Here is a 14,236-nt window from a genome sequence, read left to right as displayed (position 1 = left end):
TCCGCCATACCACACCGCCAGAAGGCCACAAACTGGGGAACTGTACAGGGTCCTCCTCCTCCTCTTTGGATAGAAAAACATGTATCACTAAGTGAAGAATGATTCCTGCATTTTGAACACTTGGAAGTGTATGCTCAGCAAATTCACACTATAAACTTCTGTGTTAATCCATGGGGATTTGGGCAAGCATTTTGTTCCCTACGTGTTGGCATCTCCTCATAGCTCCCGAGAAGGGACCTACAGCAAGGTCCCCAGCATGACTGCAGCACGGGCAGACCTGCCTCTGACAGACTGGAAACGGCAAAGCCTGCAGCGGGACAGACCTTGTGACAGCACCGTGGTACCGGTTCCTGAGGCAACCGACACGCACTGGTGGCTGACACGCTCAAAACAAACGCATACTTCCCTCTTGGAAGACTGTTAAGAACTTCGCTGCAAACAAATGAGTTACAAAATTTTAACTGAAACAACCTCTTCATCAATTTCTGTATTTACAGATCAAAAGTATGACAGTGCAGGGAGATGACTGCACTGATGTATTAGTGTCAGTCAGTTACATCTGAAGATGCAGAGTACAAAACAGTGTTTTGCAGGGGACAGATGTGTGTCACTTTATCAATACCACATCAGCTCGTTAATTTCTAAATTAAGGATGATAACTTATGTAGTTTTATTTCGAGGGAAGAAGTGACACATTCAACCACAGGATTATTTTCATAGATGCAAACCCCCTGCAGTTTAAACTCACAATCATTTCCAACTATTTTAACAGCTGTGATGTGAAAATCGTGCTTCTTCTGAAACAACTTCTTAAGCTATCTTTTAGGAACTTATACTAATGATTAAGATATTAACATTGCCTTACAGAGGTGACAAAAGCAATCACACACTGCATAAATGTTACATCCTAATGACATTTTCCCCAAATTTACATTTAACTAAAATTGATTATTAGAACTATATTCACTTGTCTTAACAGTATGGAAGATTATAGCATAATCAATCAGATCGTGAATTGGATGTAATTAATCACATTCATTAATATACATTATTACACAGTAGGGAATAAGTGTATTTATACTCCCTATTGATTATATGCTTTTTAAAATCTTCAGTTAATACTATATTCTGTCTGCATAGCCTCCAAAGAGTTGACAAGCAGAATATGTAGACACATAACAAAAAGCTTTGTAACAGAGACAAAGAAAATATGTTTGCAGTGAAACATTCTAAAAATTCTAAATATTTGGTTAGATACTCACTTTGGAAATACTGTCCATGTCTCCTGAGCCTTAAATTAAAACAGACAATCATTCAGTTAATTTTGAGCTGAAGTCAATCTCAGAATTTTTTCCATAGTAAATGTATATAACTATGTATATAATTATATAAAAATAGTAAAAATAGTATAACAGCAGTATTTCAGAACAACCAAAAGTAATTACAGTCAGTATTGAATATGATTAGCCCCTTCTCTGTGTAGATACCTGGTGCGAAAAATGAGAAAAGAATGAAGGAACACACTTCTGATCTGTATCGGTTATCTGGATGGCATCCTTTCAGGACGAGACAGCCCAGCACAACTCAAGAAACTGTATGTCCAGCCTCTCTGTCGTTTTAGCCATGGTAGTGTATGGGTAACACCGTTAATCTGGGGTATACCCACCAATGGGAAATGTTGCTTCAGCATGAGAAAAAAAAGCAAAATCATGGCTACCTAGTCAAAGTTGGTATTTCTGGGGAAAAAAAGAGCACTACTATCTCTAAGGTCAGCTGGAGGGGTTTCATCAATGTCTTTGCTCCCAGAAGCAGAAGCCTACTGCTGAAATTGGCTGAAGTGGCATCAAGTTTTGATGCATTACCAATACTGATGGTGACAGTATCTTCCAGAAGAAAGCAGACGATCCTGCGACCACAGTAACAGAAACCAAATAAAATTAAATATAATGAGTGCAAGACTATTAAAAATATTTTTTTTTTTACATGCTGTAGCCCTCACTCACAAAAAGCCAAGAATAAAGGAAATAAAACTTTTGGATGGATGTATCAAGAAAAGCATTTTTAGCAGCAACAAACAGTAAACAGTTCTGGTCACCTATTTTCAGGAAAGATAAATTCTACACGAGTAGCAAATACAAAATTAGGAGAGTATCAGAAAAAAACAAGAAAATGGAGTTGTGGGAGAGACTGAAATAACTTACTATACTTAGCCAGGCAAATTAAGGCTGAGAAGGAATATGATTTCTCTCTATAAATACATCAGATATGTAAATGTTATGAAGAATTACTTTGTCATACATAGCCCAAAGGATAAATTTTGGTGGAAGTCAGGAAACGATTTCTTTCTAACCATCACAGCTGTGAACAGATATCCAATAGAACGCTTGTGGTCAAAGAAGTTGAAGTTCAAGATCAACTGGGACCAGTTTATCCATCTGATTATGTGATACAGCTCCCAACTGCAGCATGGAAACAAATATAGCAGATGCCTCCCAGCCCTTCTCCCCTTAAAGAACTCAGGTTCCCGCTTAGGTATGAAGTTACCCCTATAAAGCAGTCATCATTAATTTGACTAAGCACTTCATCACTGTCACTAGAGAAAGTAACTAGCCAAATGCCGGTTACATGTAAAATCCTTCCACAGCTGTTTCAATTTATTTTTTTCTTTTAACTAAGAAATAATTCTCAGGCTATAGAAAGTGAGAGGAAAAGATGTGATTAGATTTTACATAGTTTTTCATTTATTTGAATCTAATGTAATGTGCATCATTATTAATTAAAGCAAAAATCCATTTTAGGATTGTAATATATAATAAAGAAAGGCTGTAAAATCACAAAGTGTCCTTATGCAAAATAATCTAGGAATTTTAGGGACATGCTTTCCTAGGAAAAAAGATAAATCTATTATGAGATAGATGCCTACTGCTGAATTGTAATCACTCAAAACGTGTTTGCTAAATGAGGTTTGATGGCTTAATGCTTTTTCTCATCTCGTCATAGCCTCTTTGAATTTTTCCTTTTGTCATACCTATTCATAATTGCTGTCTCACAGCCTCCATCTTTCGGGCTACGAGCGATAGATCTCCACCCATGATGGTGGTACGGACTTGAACGGTATGGACTTTAGGTTGGTCCATGCCTGGGAAGGTTCACAGAGGTTTTCTCTGGGGACAGAAGCAAGGGGCAACATTGGCAGCTTGGCTTCTGCCCGCCTGACCTGTGTCTAGCTTGCCTGAGCTTCTCCCCATAAAGGAAACTACTGCTCTGCGCAGTGTTGCTGGTGCCTCTTGCGAGCATCAGGCCAGCTCCCAGATTTAAAAGAGAACGTTGCTGGTGGATCTGGGGGACAGAAGAAGTGTGCTCTCAAGTCTTCGCAGCCCAAGGTTCCCCCTGCATCGTTTCCTGAGTGACTGATGGTGTTTGGTGCAGGCAGATGTGAAGTGTAACACAAGAATTGTATTCAGAGCTACCGGCCTGGCGTTAGCGTATGAGCAGAAATAAAAACAAGGTATTTATCCACCTTGTGGGTATGGAAGAGGAAGGCATAAATGCAACTTATTTAGCTGTGGCTTGTTTCTTAAATCCCTTTCAAGTGTCTATCACGCTTCCAGCAAAGTGTAAGAGCAAAGAGTTTGCCGGGATAGTCAGGAGATAAAGCCGTGTGTGTATTGCAGAGTTGTGCAAGGCTTCTCCTCTAATATGAGCCCTTCAAAAATCATAGTGTCAGACGTCAGGCAGCACGCTGTTCCTCCTGTCTCTGCATGCCCTGATAAAAATTCGTGTTCTCTTGGGTGCATTAAAAGTTGGCACCTGTCTCAAGCTTCCAATGGGGATGGAGTAATAATACTCACACTTAACAGACACATGGCTAAGTACAGAACAAATGAGGATACCAAAATGTTGGGATAAAACCAGCTGAACATATACATCAAAATATGCAGAAACTTACTCTCAGGTAATTGATAAGAATGTGCAACAGCATGTCACAATGACACCTTCCCAAGGTTTTCAAAGAACAAGAGATGTAAATAATAATGGTTTTCACCTCTATGTTACTGTGATGGTATGCTTTTATACTGGTTTTCATCAGCTGGATTAAAACTATACTCTCTTATATAAATGGAAGATAGCATTTTTCTTCCAGAGGTGCATGATGTATGCCGACTCATATGCTTAAAAAGTATCTTAATACTTCTTATTGATGTATATACAGCTTTTTCAGTTTTTGAAAGATTTTTACATAAAGGCTTCCACATATGTCAGAGAACTAGTTGTAGAAAACGGCACTAGTCATTGAAAATTCACAATGTTTGTAATATTTACTATCATTACCTAATGATCCATTCATATGATGTGAATCCATACCACCCAGTCCACTCATAGGTCCATCTGATCCTGGCCCCATTGGAAACTACAAAAGGATGAGACATTAAAACCTGGTGTTACTGCACAATTTTCTGTGGATAATCTAATGAGAAGAAAGTATTTCTCAGGAAAAAAAAAACAAAAAAAAACCAAAAAGCAAAAGTGAAGAAAAAATGCACAGTCCCAGCTCTGAGTGCACAAGTCAAGTGTCTTTCATGTCAAGACTGCAAAAAACATCACTGCTTTTGTTCACCTTTTCCAATGCTGCCTTCATGATTTTTTTTGGAAACTCTCACTTCTGGAGGCTGGAATATAACTTAGGAAAAATTTATTATTTACTTGAATACTTTGTGTATGACTTTCAAACCTGCTAGTGTCGACTTAGCTCTACTCCCACTGAACTTACAGGTAAATTTATGATGCTTTTCAATATGTAAGTGATTGATTAACAGCTTTCAAACCCCGTCTTATCCATACTGACAGCTGGACTACTCTGCAATACCTCTGTAGCATGAGCAGTTGCTGCCGATTTCAGATACCACCCTTAAATTTAGTTCTCAAAAACTTAAAGACATGAATGTTATTATAAAATTTTGTAAAATTCACGGTGTAATGGTTTAGCATATCTAAATATCTGTATTTTTAAGTTCTACCTGCCTTTTTTTTCAAACAGGCGCTTAATATGGATCAATATTAAATGAAATACGGTTGTAAACAGAGAAATATAACAAAACTGAAGGCACACAGAAAGATCAGAGAAGAAACAAGTTCTGCCCAGTAATCCATTCTTTTGTCAGCTCTACAACTGCTAAAATTTAGGCTACATTAGTCACATGAGACAACTGTTATCAATAGGTTTCATTCTTAACATCCATTAAGATAAACAGGGAAGTTTGTTTCTTCTCAGAAGCATCACTTTTAGCTTTTTTACAGAACGGCAGGGCAACATTATACTGGGTCACTTTCAGGAATTTTCTCCTCCCTTTTCAAGGCTAGATACTATTTTGTAACCGAAGTCTGAATGCTGTGGGAGCTAATGCTTAGGGCTATCTCCTAAGATGACGTCCTATACACAGAAGTCTGTTGCACCCTAGTGTGACAAACTCTGTCGTCCCCTGTCACCCATAAAAATGGAAAAGTTAGTATTACTATAATGATAGGTGATGGAAATGTAGGGTTTGGATTAAAAAAGGCTGTATAATTCAAAGAAATAAATAACTAGATTCATATTTACATTAGGTCTGTTGGGTCCAGGTGGCACTGCATTCATTAAAGTGTACATGTTGTCTCCAGAGTTGGTTGAATCTGTAATAAGAGATTATTTTAAGTACTAATATATACCTTTCAATAAAACTGCTCACCTAATACATTTCCTGTAATTTTGTTCATATTATTCCTGTGCCTGAATCACTGATACACAGTGGCAATATAATGGAAGTCTTCATTCCTTTTCTATCTATTGCTACCACACAACAGAGCTATGAAAAGAAATAATTGCAATGGTCCCTAAGTGACTACTTCTAGACTCCAGTTTTATGCATGACTATTAAAAGGTTTATAAATCATCAAGTATCTGTAACTATTTAATTCCATAAACCCTTCTTCCTGGAGTTCCAAATTACTTCACTCATCTTCAATACTCTCTATAAAACAGGAGTTTCTTTCTTATCAATACTTCCTGTAATTTGTTTTCCATCTGTAATAAATGATGAACAGCTTCTCGTTATACAGACTGCAAGTTAGTATAGCACGTGAAAACTTTTTATTCTCATCCATGTCAGTCTGTTTGATTTTGGATATATCTAACTATTCAGCAGAACATTGTGCAAAGATCCTCACTCTAAGGACAGCTTTAGCTGATGTATCTTCATGGTACAGTGCGGAGCAATGCTTCAGAAAAAACTGAGTCCAAACCAGCAAAACCATCCTGGCACAGCCTGGTGCTTCAAGCTGCTAAGTTCTGCCAAGAGTTTCACGGTCTTGCCAGACACTGACAGAGCTATATTGCACCTCAGTCCTTTTCATGCAATCAATTCACAGGGACTTCAAGGGAGATCACCTCTGGAGCTGAAATGCAGGAGTGAACCCAGATAATTCTTCTGATTGAACTTAAGAAACTAATGCCTAAGAAATACTAGTGGATACAAATTATTCGTTCTCATCTGCAGCTCAGCCCCACTGCTAAGACACAATATGTCTTACAACCTTTCATCAATATTCATATGAAAGGCACACACACACACACACACACACTCACCCCCCCAGCAGATATAGTAGACAAATTAGGCAAAAACCTTTCCCAAGAGAACTTGACAGAGATAGGCTGTGTAACGAAAAGGTTCCCTGAGAGGGGAACAACCTAAGGAAAATCTAAATACATCCCTAAGTGGAAGGCATGATTTAAAAAAAATATGAGTAACTCTGGGAAATCAGTACATCTATAGCATCTGCAGAAACAATAAAAAGCTTAGTACTCTGTACCTAGAGCCTCCAAAAGACCATACCACCTTTTTGAACCAGAGTTTTGAGATTAACAACAAACAGAAAAAACACTGCTAAGCTGTGATTCCTTTTCCGAGACCAGGTAACGGGGGAATTTTGAGTCAAAAGTAGTGAAAACAAGAAAGTCCAGATCCCTGAAATGTGTTGGAACTGGGAATGCATCCCGGCCTCCCGCAGGAACGTACTTCTATGTACACTGGGAAGTTAAAATCAAGGTTTTGTCCATTCCTTGATCTTTCTGAGACAGTTTTCTAAGCGTTAATTTACCTTGGTGAGTAAATAATTCCATTATACACAGAGCACTGTGTATCACTAGAACATTCAAATACACTGTTTGAGAAAGACAGGGAAAAAAAGCTTTTTGCCTACAGAAAAGTCATTTTTAGATTCAGTGAGGTAGGCAAAAAGTTCTTCAACCACCAGACACTTTCACAACACACATCCCTGGCTCTCTGCATGTTCTGCTGGCTCATGTAAAAATACATGCGGGCTGGGTGGGCCATGGGAACCCTCGGAGCCTGGCTGTCTCAGAGGCAAGTAAATACCTTTATAAAACCCTCAGGTGGCCAATTTCTAAGTGTTTTTGTACTTAAGAAAACAGGGCCTTAAAACATCTTTTGAGTCTTTAACTGAAAATGGGAACCACCGTCACCAGAAGCTTTACCTGCGCTGCACACAGACAGCCTGATGTGCCGTAACTGCGGCGTGCTGGATGCTTGGGAAAGTGCAGGCTGTCCATAGCCTTTATGTTAAAAGATTCTCACTTTCAAATGCCAGCTTGCATTAATTAACTTTTTTTACCAATGACAGGAACAAGGAAGCCCCACACCTCATCCTAGGTTGCATTTTTTTAAAACCCTGGAATTGTATTTAATGAAGGTATTATATTGGTGCAAGAAGTTCTCGCCAGTGAGGGAACTCCCCACCCTCTTGTGCTGTAGAGGACAACGTAAGGACATTAGGACATAAGGACTAAGGATGCTGTAACATCACTGGAGTGAATGGGTCCCTGTTAGCTGGTGAAAGCAAGTTACAAAAGCAGATACTGGCCAAAAGAAGTAGCTATTGAATACTGGGTTACACAAGTTGTAATTAGCTTCATTTTAGTGGAATTCTGATGACATCCATGGGGGAGGACAGCATTCTCCACATCCTGCAGTTCCACCTTCCTATCAGAATCTTTGCAGAACGTCAATGGAGGGAAATGCTGACATCTATCTAGCTGACCATCTTTAAGCCTTGGGAAGCTAGCTAGCCATCCTGAATCTTCCCACCCTCCTCCTTGTTTCCTCAAACATTAGTAGGAATGTGACTAATCTTTTGCACGGCCAAAATCGCCATGTGGGCTGAGCTGCGAGACACAGACCGTGTTACTTAGGGCAACAACGGGGCAGCTGAAGTTCTGGGAACAGATCACCGGTAGGACATGGTGGTGGCTCCTGTGGGGCCATACTCCTCCACTGCAAGACAGAGGACAGCTGGTCCGGCGCGACCTTGCTGTCAGATGACACAGCTACGGGAAGCAGCTCATCACTCAAAGCCACCTGTTAGTCAGGTCTATCCCATAGGATACTACAGGGACGTTTCACCAGATTCAGAAATCTATTTCCAAACTGGTGGAATTGTTTCAAAGAATGATAGCAAAAGCAAATAAAGACTGTGTCTTCTTTCATCTTTAACTTGCTATTGCTGAGATTGTGCAGGAAAAGATGGGCTCAAAAGCCAAAGAAATCAGTTGCCCTGAATTGCAGAGATACAATGCTTTGTATTTCTACAACACAGCTGCAAGAGAGAGGAAGGGAAAGCACATGGAAAAAAATGATACTGAAAGTATAAACCCAGTAATTTACCATTACCTGATTCTTTATCAAAATGAAAGTCTGAAAAATAATTTGTGTACTTCCTAAAATGCCTTATAATTATATTTTGTCATTCTGAGTACATTTCAGTACCTGCAGGGCTAGGCATGATAGGTGTTCCTGGTGGCCCTCCACCTCCTGGAGGACCCTAGAGGGAGTAGAAAATGTCAGTTAGCATGGAAGGCAAAAACATACTACGGTAAAAAACAAACACAGTAAAAAAAAAAAAGTCTTGCGAATGTCATGAGTCACTTATTTGGTAAAAACATGCACATTTTCTGATAAGCTAGTGGAACAGCTTGTCCCAGACTAAGACTAGGTAATTGGTCACCAAGCTCCGGCACAGACTTCTGATGCATGTAGGTATACAGACTCACGAATATCCATTCGTCAGTAATTCTGTGTCATGCTGTGAGTCACACAAGAAAATTACTTGGAGCAGGGCTTAAGACAGTTATATTTAATTCCCTCAACCTCCTTTTATGACCGCTGTTTTTTTCAGCTGGCATTGCTGTTTTGTTGTACTCTGTTCACAGTCAATGGCAGGCTAACCGATGTTTCCTAAGCACAAAACAAGGGGGTGTCCTGTGGGGACAGAAGAGCCTAACCACCCTCAGAAAGCTTTCTTTTTTAGGCAGACTTGCCATAGGCATCTTCATTCTGCCTGTATAATAGCCTACATTTTTTTTAAGAAACATCTGTACACAGAATTTCTTCTCAAGTTAATGACAAATGGATTTTAAAAGTCAGGATAATGCTGGGTACAGCTGTATCCCTTGCCTAGACTGCTAAACCAAAGACTGAAAAAAAAAAAACCACCCCAAAAACCCCATCAAGGAACATCTATTTTGTTAGTTTTAAGTATTTCTGTGTTACAGATCTGTTTATGACTAAGAACTGCACATAAGCTGCTCTGGTTGTTTAAACAACCTTTTTAAGGTTCTTTAAGAATCTTTCTAAGAATTTTATTCTAAACACCCAAATTGTTTTCTAAGAACAGAACTGTAACATCCTGCTTCCCATGTTTGTAGATCCACTAATATTTTTAAGTAATGTGAAAAACTACCAAGATCCAGTTTGGTAAAAATATCTGTGCCAACAGAAGTCAATAGATACTGACTTCCCATAGAAAAATTACACATATTGCTACCAACAGATGATTATTTTCATTGCCATATGACTTACTGTATTTTTATCCCTTTTGTTACACTTTAAAATAGCAGATACTGTTCCAGACAGGAATATTTTTCCAGTGGCACTGAATATAAAGGTTTGGTTGTTCCTGTCTGCTGACAAGCTCTTTGCTGAGATTTGCTATAATTCACCAAGATATTTTGGAAGGAGGCAGAGAAGTCTTGGATTTAAAACAACAGACACTGTTTCTCCATGGCCTACTTAGTAACATTTCTTACAAAATGTTTAGCAATAACATACTAGAAAACACCACTTTCAGACAATCAAAGGCAGTAACATTCTGATTGACGCCACTCCTCTGCAGGTTTGTACAAGTAAAATACCTGCATGGGGACGCATCCCTGCCTGCCACCTGGTGATCAACCTGCCGTTAATTGTAGATGAAACAGCAAATCTTGTACCCAGGGGCAGCAGCACATCCCTGCAGTCAAGTCAACATGTATATAACTTCATGCCCTTGTTACAGAGCTCACCTACCAGTTCTTCACCTTGTGCCTCCCCTTGGTTGTGAACTAAGCAAGGTCACCAAGTAGAGTCTTTTATAAAGCACGCTAGAACAAAGGCTTGCTCCGCCATGAAACCCACAGACCAGCTTATAAAAATCCAGGCATAACCACAACTTCAGTTCGTACTGCCAGCAGCCACATAAGCTTTTTGCCCTGCCCAAATCACAACTGAATCAGAAATGAATGTGTTAGGTCAGGCTTGCCAAAGCTGTCTGAAAGACGTACTCAGCCCTCAGCAGTGAGAAACTCCCCGTTGCTGCTGAAGAGCTACAGACTCCAAATTCAAAGGGACCTTGGGTCACATCGATGACCCTCTAGGCATCATAGGCTATGACTTTTTACCCAAGTACTTGTGCACTAAGCTCACTAACTTGATTTCGTTTTTGATTGCATAAAAATATGTATTTTTCAGCATCACATGAAGAGGTGTAGAATCCACTACCTGGTCATTTATTAGAAAAGTTACTTATCTTCACTACTAACTTCTGCATCTGATTTCAGATTTGCATTTACACTGTTTGTATATTGTGTTCTCTCAGAAAGCCTCTTGGTATCAACTCTTTTCACTCTGAGAATATATTAATATGTAATGGAATTATTTCTCAAAAACTGTCCGATAAACTAACCAGATTAAGCTCTCAGGGCATGTAGTTCCAGATCACAACCCCTTTGGCTAAAAAGCTGCTTGAAGAGCTCTACAACCCACACCTAGTCCCCAGACACCTGCTCTCTTGGAAACCACTGCCCCCAGTTTTGCTTATTTAGCTGTTTGTCCGCTGGAGTTCATGCGTTCCTTTTCCAAAATGTAGTGAGCCTTTCTGAAGCACGACTAGTCTCTCAGCATCAGCCAAGACATGCACTGCACAGGCATTTATGCTGGCAGAAGAAGATTTCAACACCTGGCCCACCTCAGCTGCTTCACCACTATCCTCCGCCAGTGGCTGCCTCAGCCAAGCTCAGCTTGGAGCTCCCTCTGCAAGTGTCCCCCCACTGATCTTGGGTCAACTGAAGTGCTTCAGCAAGGACCTGGTTCTCTAAATGCTTCAGTCAACCTCAGTTGTTTTGGACGAAGAGGGTAACTCATCCAAAGAACTCTGGAGGCAGACCTGAAGGAATGGTAACCTTCAGCAGGAGAGTGAGGACAAGGAATCAGGCAGCAACCCTTCCAACTAGCGCCGCTGCAGTTCACAGAGCACATCTGATCAGAGGCTCAGGCATCTTCTCCAATAACTCAATCTTTTGTGTATTTCATTCTTGCATCTCTTGCACATCTCTTGATTTCCCTTCAACGTTGCCAGCTAGATGGACCATTCCAGCATCAGTTTCATCACTGCCACTGAAAGAGGTTAAATCACCTCTTTACTCTTTCTCCTATCTATACACTGAAATATGGCAATACCCTCTTTGTCCAAGCCGTTTATCCTAGCTGACCTTTGATGCAAGTACACCAAAACAGTCCACTACTACAATGTGTATTTTACTTAGGTTTGCTTCTTTAGAATATTTTTTTTATAGTATCTCCTTTTCTAGTTTCTTAGGATTTCATACTTTTTAAAGACAAGAATATGAAGTCAAATATTCAAAAAACATCTTAAAAATCTGCAAGAATAACTGATTGCTAATGTCTAGGGCAAAACCAACACAGCCTCTTCCCAACATAAGGAAATCTATGAAGTTCTGCATTGAAAGAACTGGTTTGGAGATCAGCAGATTTGGAATGTTTCCACTAAACGTGTGGCAAAATGAGTCCTACAGTTATGGACACTTCTGAGAATCATAAACTTTTTCACAGATAATTGTCTAAATAAAGGACAAAAGAAACTGCTTTTGTCTAAACAAAACAAACTCATCCTTTAATCCAACCTTCAGCTCTAGCTCTGCAGCAACATCCCTCTTACAAAGACCAAAAGTAAGAGAAACCCATAGGCAGCACAAACAGATCAAAAAATACTGGTGTACTGTCCCCACGGTGAACCACCTGCTATTTCCACATTCTGAAATAGCTTCCGCCTTTGTGCCGGTTAAAGCCACCACCTTGCAGTTGCCTAACCTTCAGGTGATAAAACATGGAATATCAAAACAGAGATCTACCGAGACCTGACCGACCCACAGCAATTTGGCATCCAACATATACATGTGTGTATATGTATAAACATATATACATGTACATATATATACAGACACATTCTAGACATATATATTTCTCCCTCGCTACCCTGTGACACCAGCACTAAACATGCGATAGAAACAGATGAAACAACATGCCTTAGCAGAGTACATCAGAAGTACAAATAATCTAAGTACAACAGTAACAACAACAATAAAGACTCTAAAAACATACAGTTAATCTCTTGGGACAGAGACAAAAATCAGCAGTATATACTCCAACAAAAAAACATTTCGTTGATAGGTAAAGTGTATTTGTTAAATGCTAGGGAGAGGGTTAGCATTTTGTATTCTTTTGAATCAGAGCTTAATGCTGGACCTACTACAAAGTTTTAACTATTTCATTCTAAAGTACAGACCAAGAAAAAACAATACCAACTAATCCATAATAAATTAAGACAATGTCTGTGAAATGAAGCCATAATGGACTATAAAGAAAAAAAAAGAATTTTCAAGCCTTCAGAAGTTAATTATAAAACTAAGTATTTCCTTTATAATGTCAGTTATAAGGACCCATTTGTATATCTTTGGGGAGATAAAAGCTTGGTCTAAATTCTTCAAACACTTTTTTTCTAAAGAAGTTCAGAAACTCACAGACAACATGGTGTTCCCAAGAAAGCTGGGGGGTTTTTTGTCTTTCATTATTGAAGGCATTATATTGCATAGGTTATATAAATGTTCGCTGAAATAAACAGCACTCAGGGCAATTTTGACCAGACTGATAATGATTTTAGTAATGAGCATCAACGTATGCACAGTAGATGGCAAAAAAACCCCCAAAGTGCTGATCAGATGATCAGTCTCAACCAATACACAGGGTTCTTCTTAACATCTGGACAGCTATTTCTTTGCCTGAATAAAATGTAACATCTAATAAGATATTAAAAATCTTAAAAAAATACAAACACAGACAAGTGTACTCACTACATAGTTCCCAGGAGATGCTGAAGAATAAGGTATCTGTAATGTCAACAGAAACAAAATTGTAATTTCTTCTGCAATGAGATGGAATCCATACATACACTTATGTAGAGCTACAGGTTAACACTTATTTGTTTATTCCTACGACATGCTATTGTTGTCAAAACAAACCCCTCTTCTTGACATTTTAAGTATGTTAAAGTCCAAAACTAACAATATAGACACTACCAAATTTAATTCCCAATATTTCAAATAAAAACATTTCCATTTAAGATTACTGTGCCCTGGAACCCCCCCTAATGAAATTAATATGAATAACATAATTCACGTATTTAAATGTCTGTAGGCTGAGGTCTGATATCTGCTCTCCATTTTTTCATAATAATTGAGGCATGCCTTTTTAACAGCCAGCATCACTCTTCTAAGACACCAAATTACAAGGTCCAGTACAAATCCAGTTCTTGCATCTACTACAAGAGTCTTCTTATTCTTATTGCAGAGCCACAGTAAGGTCTGTAAAGACTGCAGGCTACAGTAAAAGGTTAAACTGTAAGATTACCAAAGTAATATGCTTTATAAGGTTTATAAACTTAAGCTGCACATGCATTTCAGTCAGTAGGACTTCAGAATCACCCAGGCATCGACTGAATTTGTATGTTCTTATATATACATAATCTTGATTAAAATCTTGCCTATAAAAGGAAAAGCAACTGTCTTATATCT

At 38.9% G+C, this 14,236-nt stretch overlaps 1 protein-coding gene across 4 annotated transcripts in view; it reads right to left on the bottom strand.

The window, feature by feature from the left end:
* Positions 1-14,236, bottom strand: part of SSBP2 (single stranded DNA binding protein 2) — a 191,555-nt gene that overhangs the window by 20,593 nt on the left and 156,726 nt on the right. For all 4 annotated transcript variants that reach the window (XM_055698283.1, XM_055698281.1, XM_055698284.1 and 1 more), the window contains 5 exons: positions 13,517-13,552; positions 8,820-8,874; positions 5,600-5,670; positions 4,333-4,411; positions 1,263-1,291 (listed from right to left, as the gene is read on the bottom strand). In XM_055698283.1, coding sequence (XP_055554258.1) covers positions 1,263-1,291; positions 4,333-4,411; positions 5,600-5,670; positions 8,820-8,874; positions 13,517-13,552 — 270 coding nt within the window. The remainder of the gene's footprint in view (positions 1-1,262; positions 1,292-4,332; positions 4,412-5,599; positions 5,671-8,819; positions 8,875-13,516; positions 13,553-14,236) is intronic.

This window comes from Falco cherrug, chromosome Z (assembly GCF_023634085.1).
Source record: "Falco cherrug isolate bFalChe1 chromosome Z, bFalChe1.pri, whole genome shotgun sequence".
Classification (NCBI taxonomy): domain Eukaryota; kingdom Metazoa; phylum Chordata; class Aves; order Falconiformes; family Falconidae; genus Falco; species Falco cherrug.
This window is presented reverse-complemented; position numbering and strand designations above follow the sequence as displayed.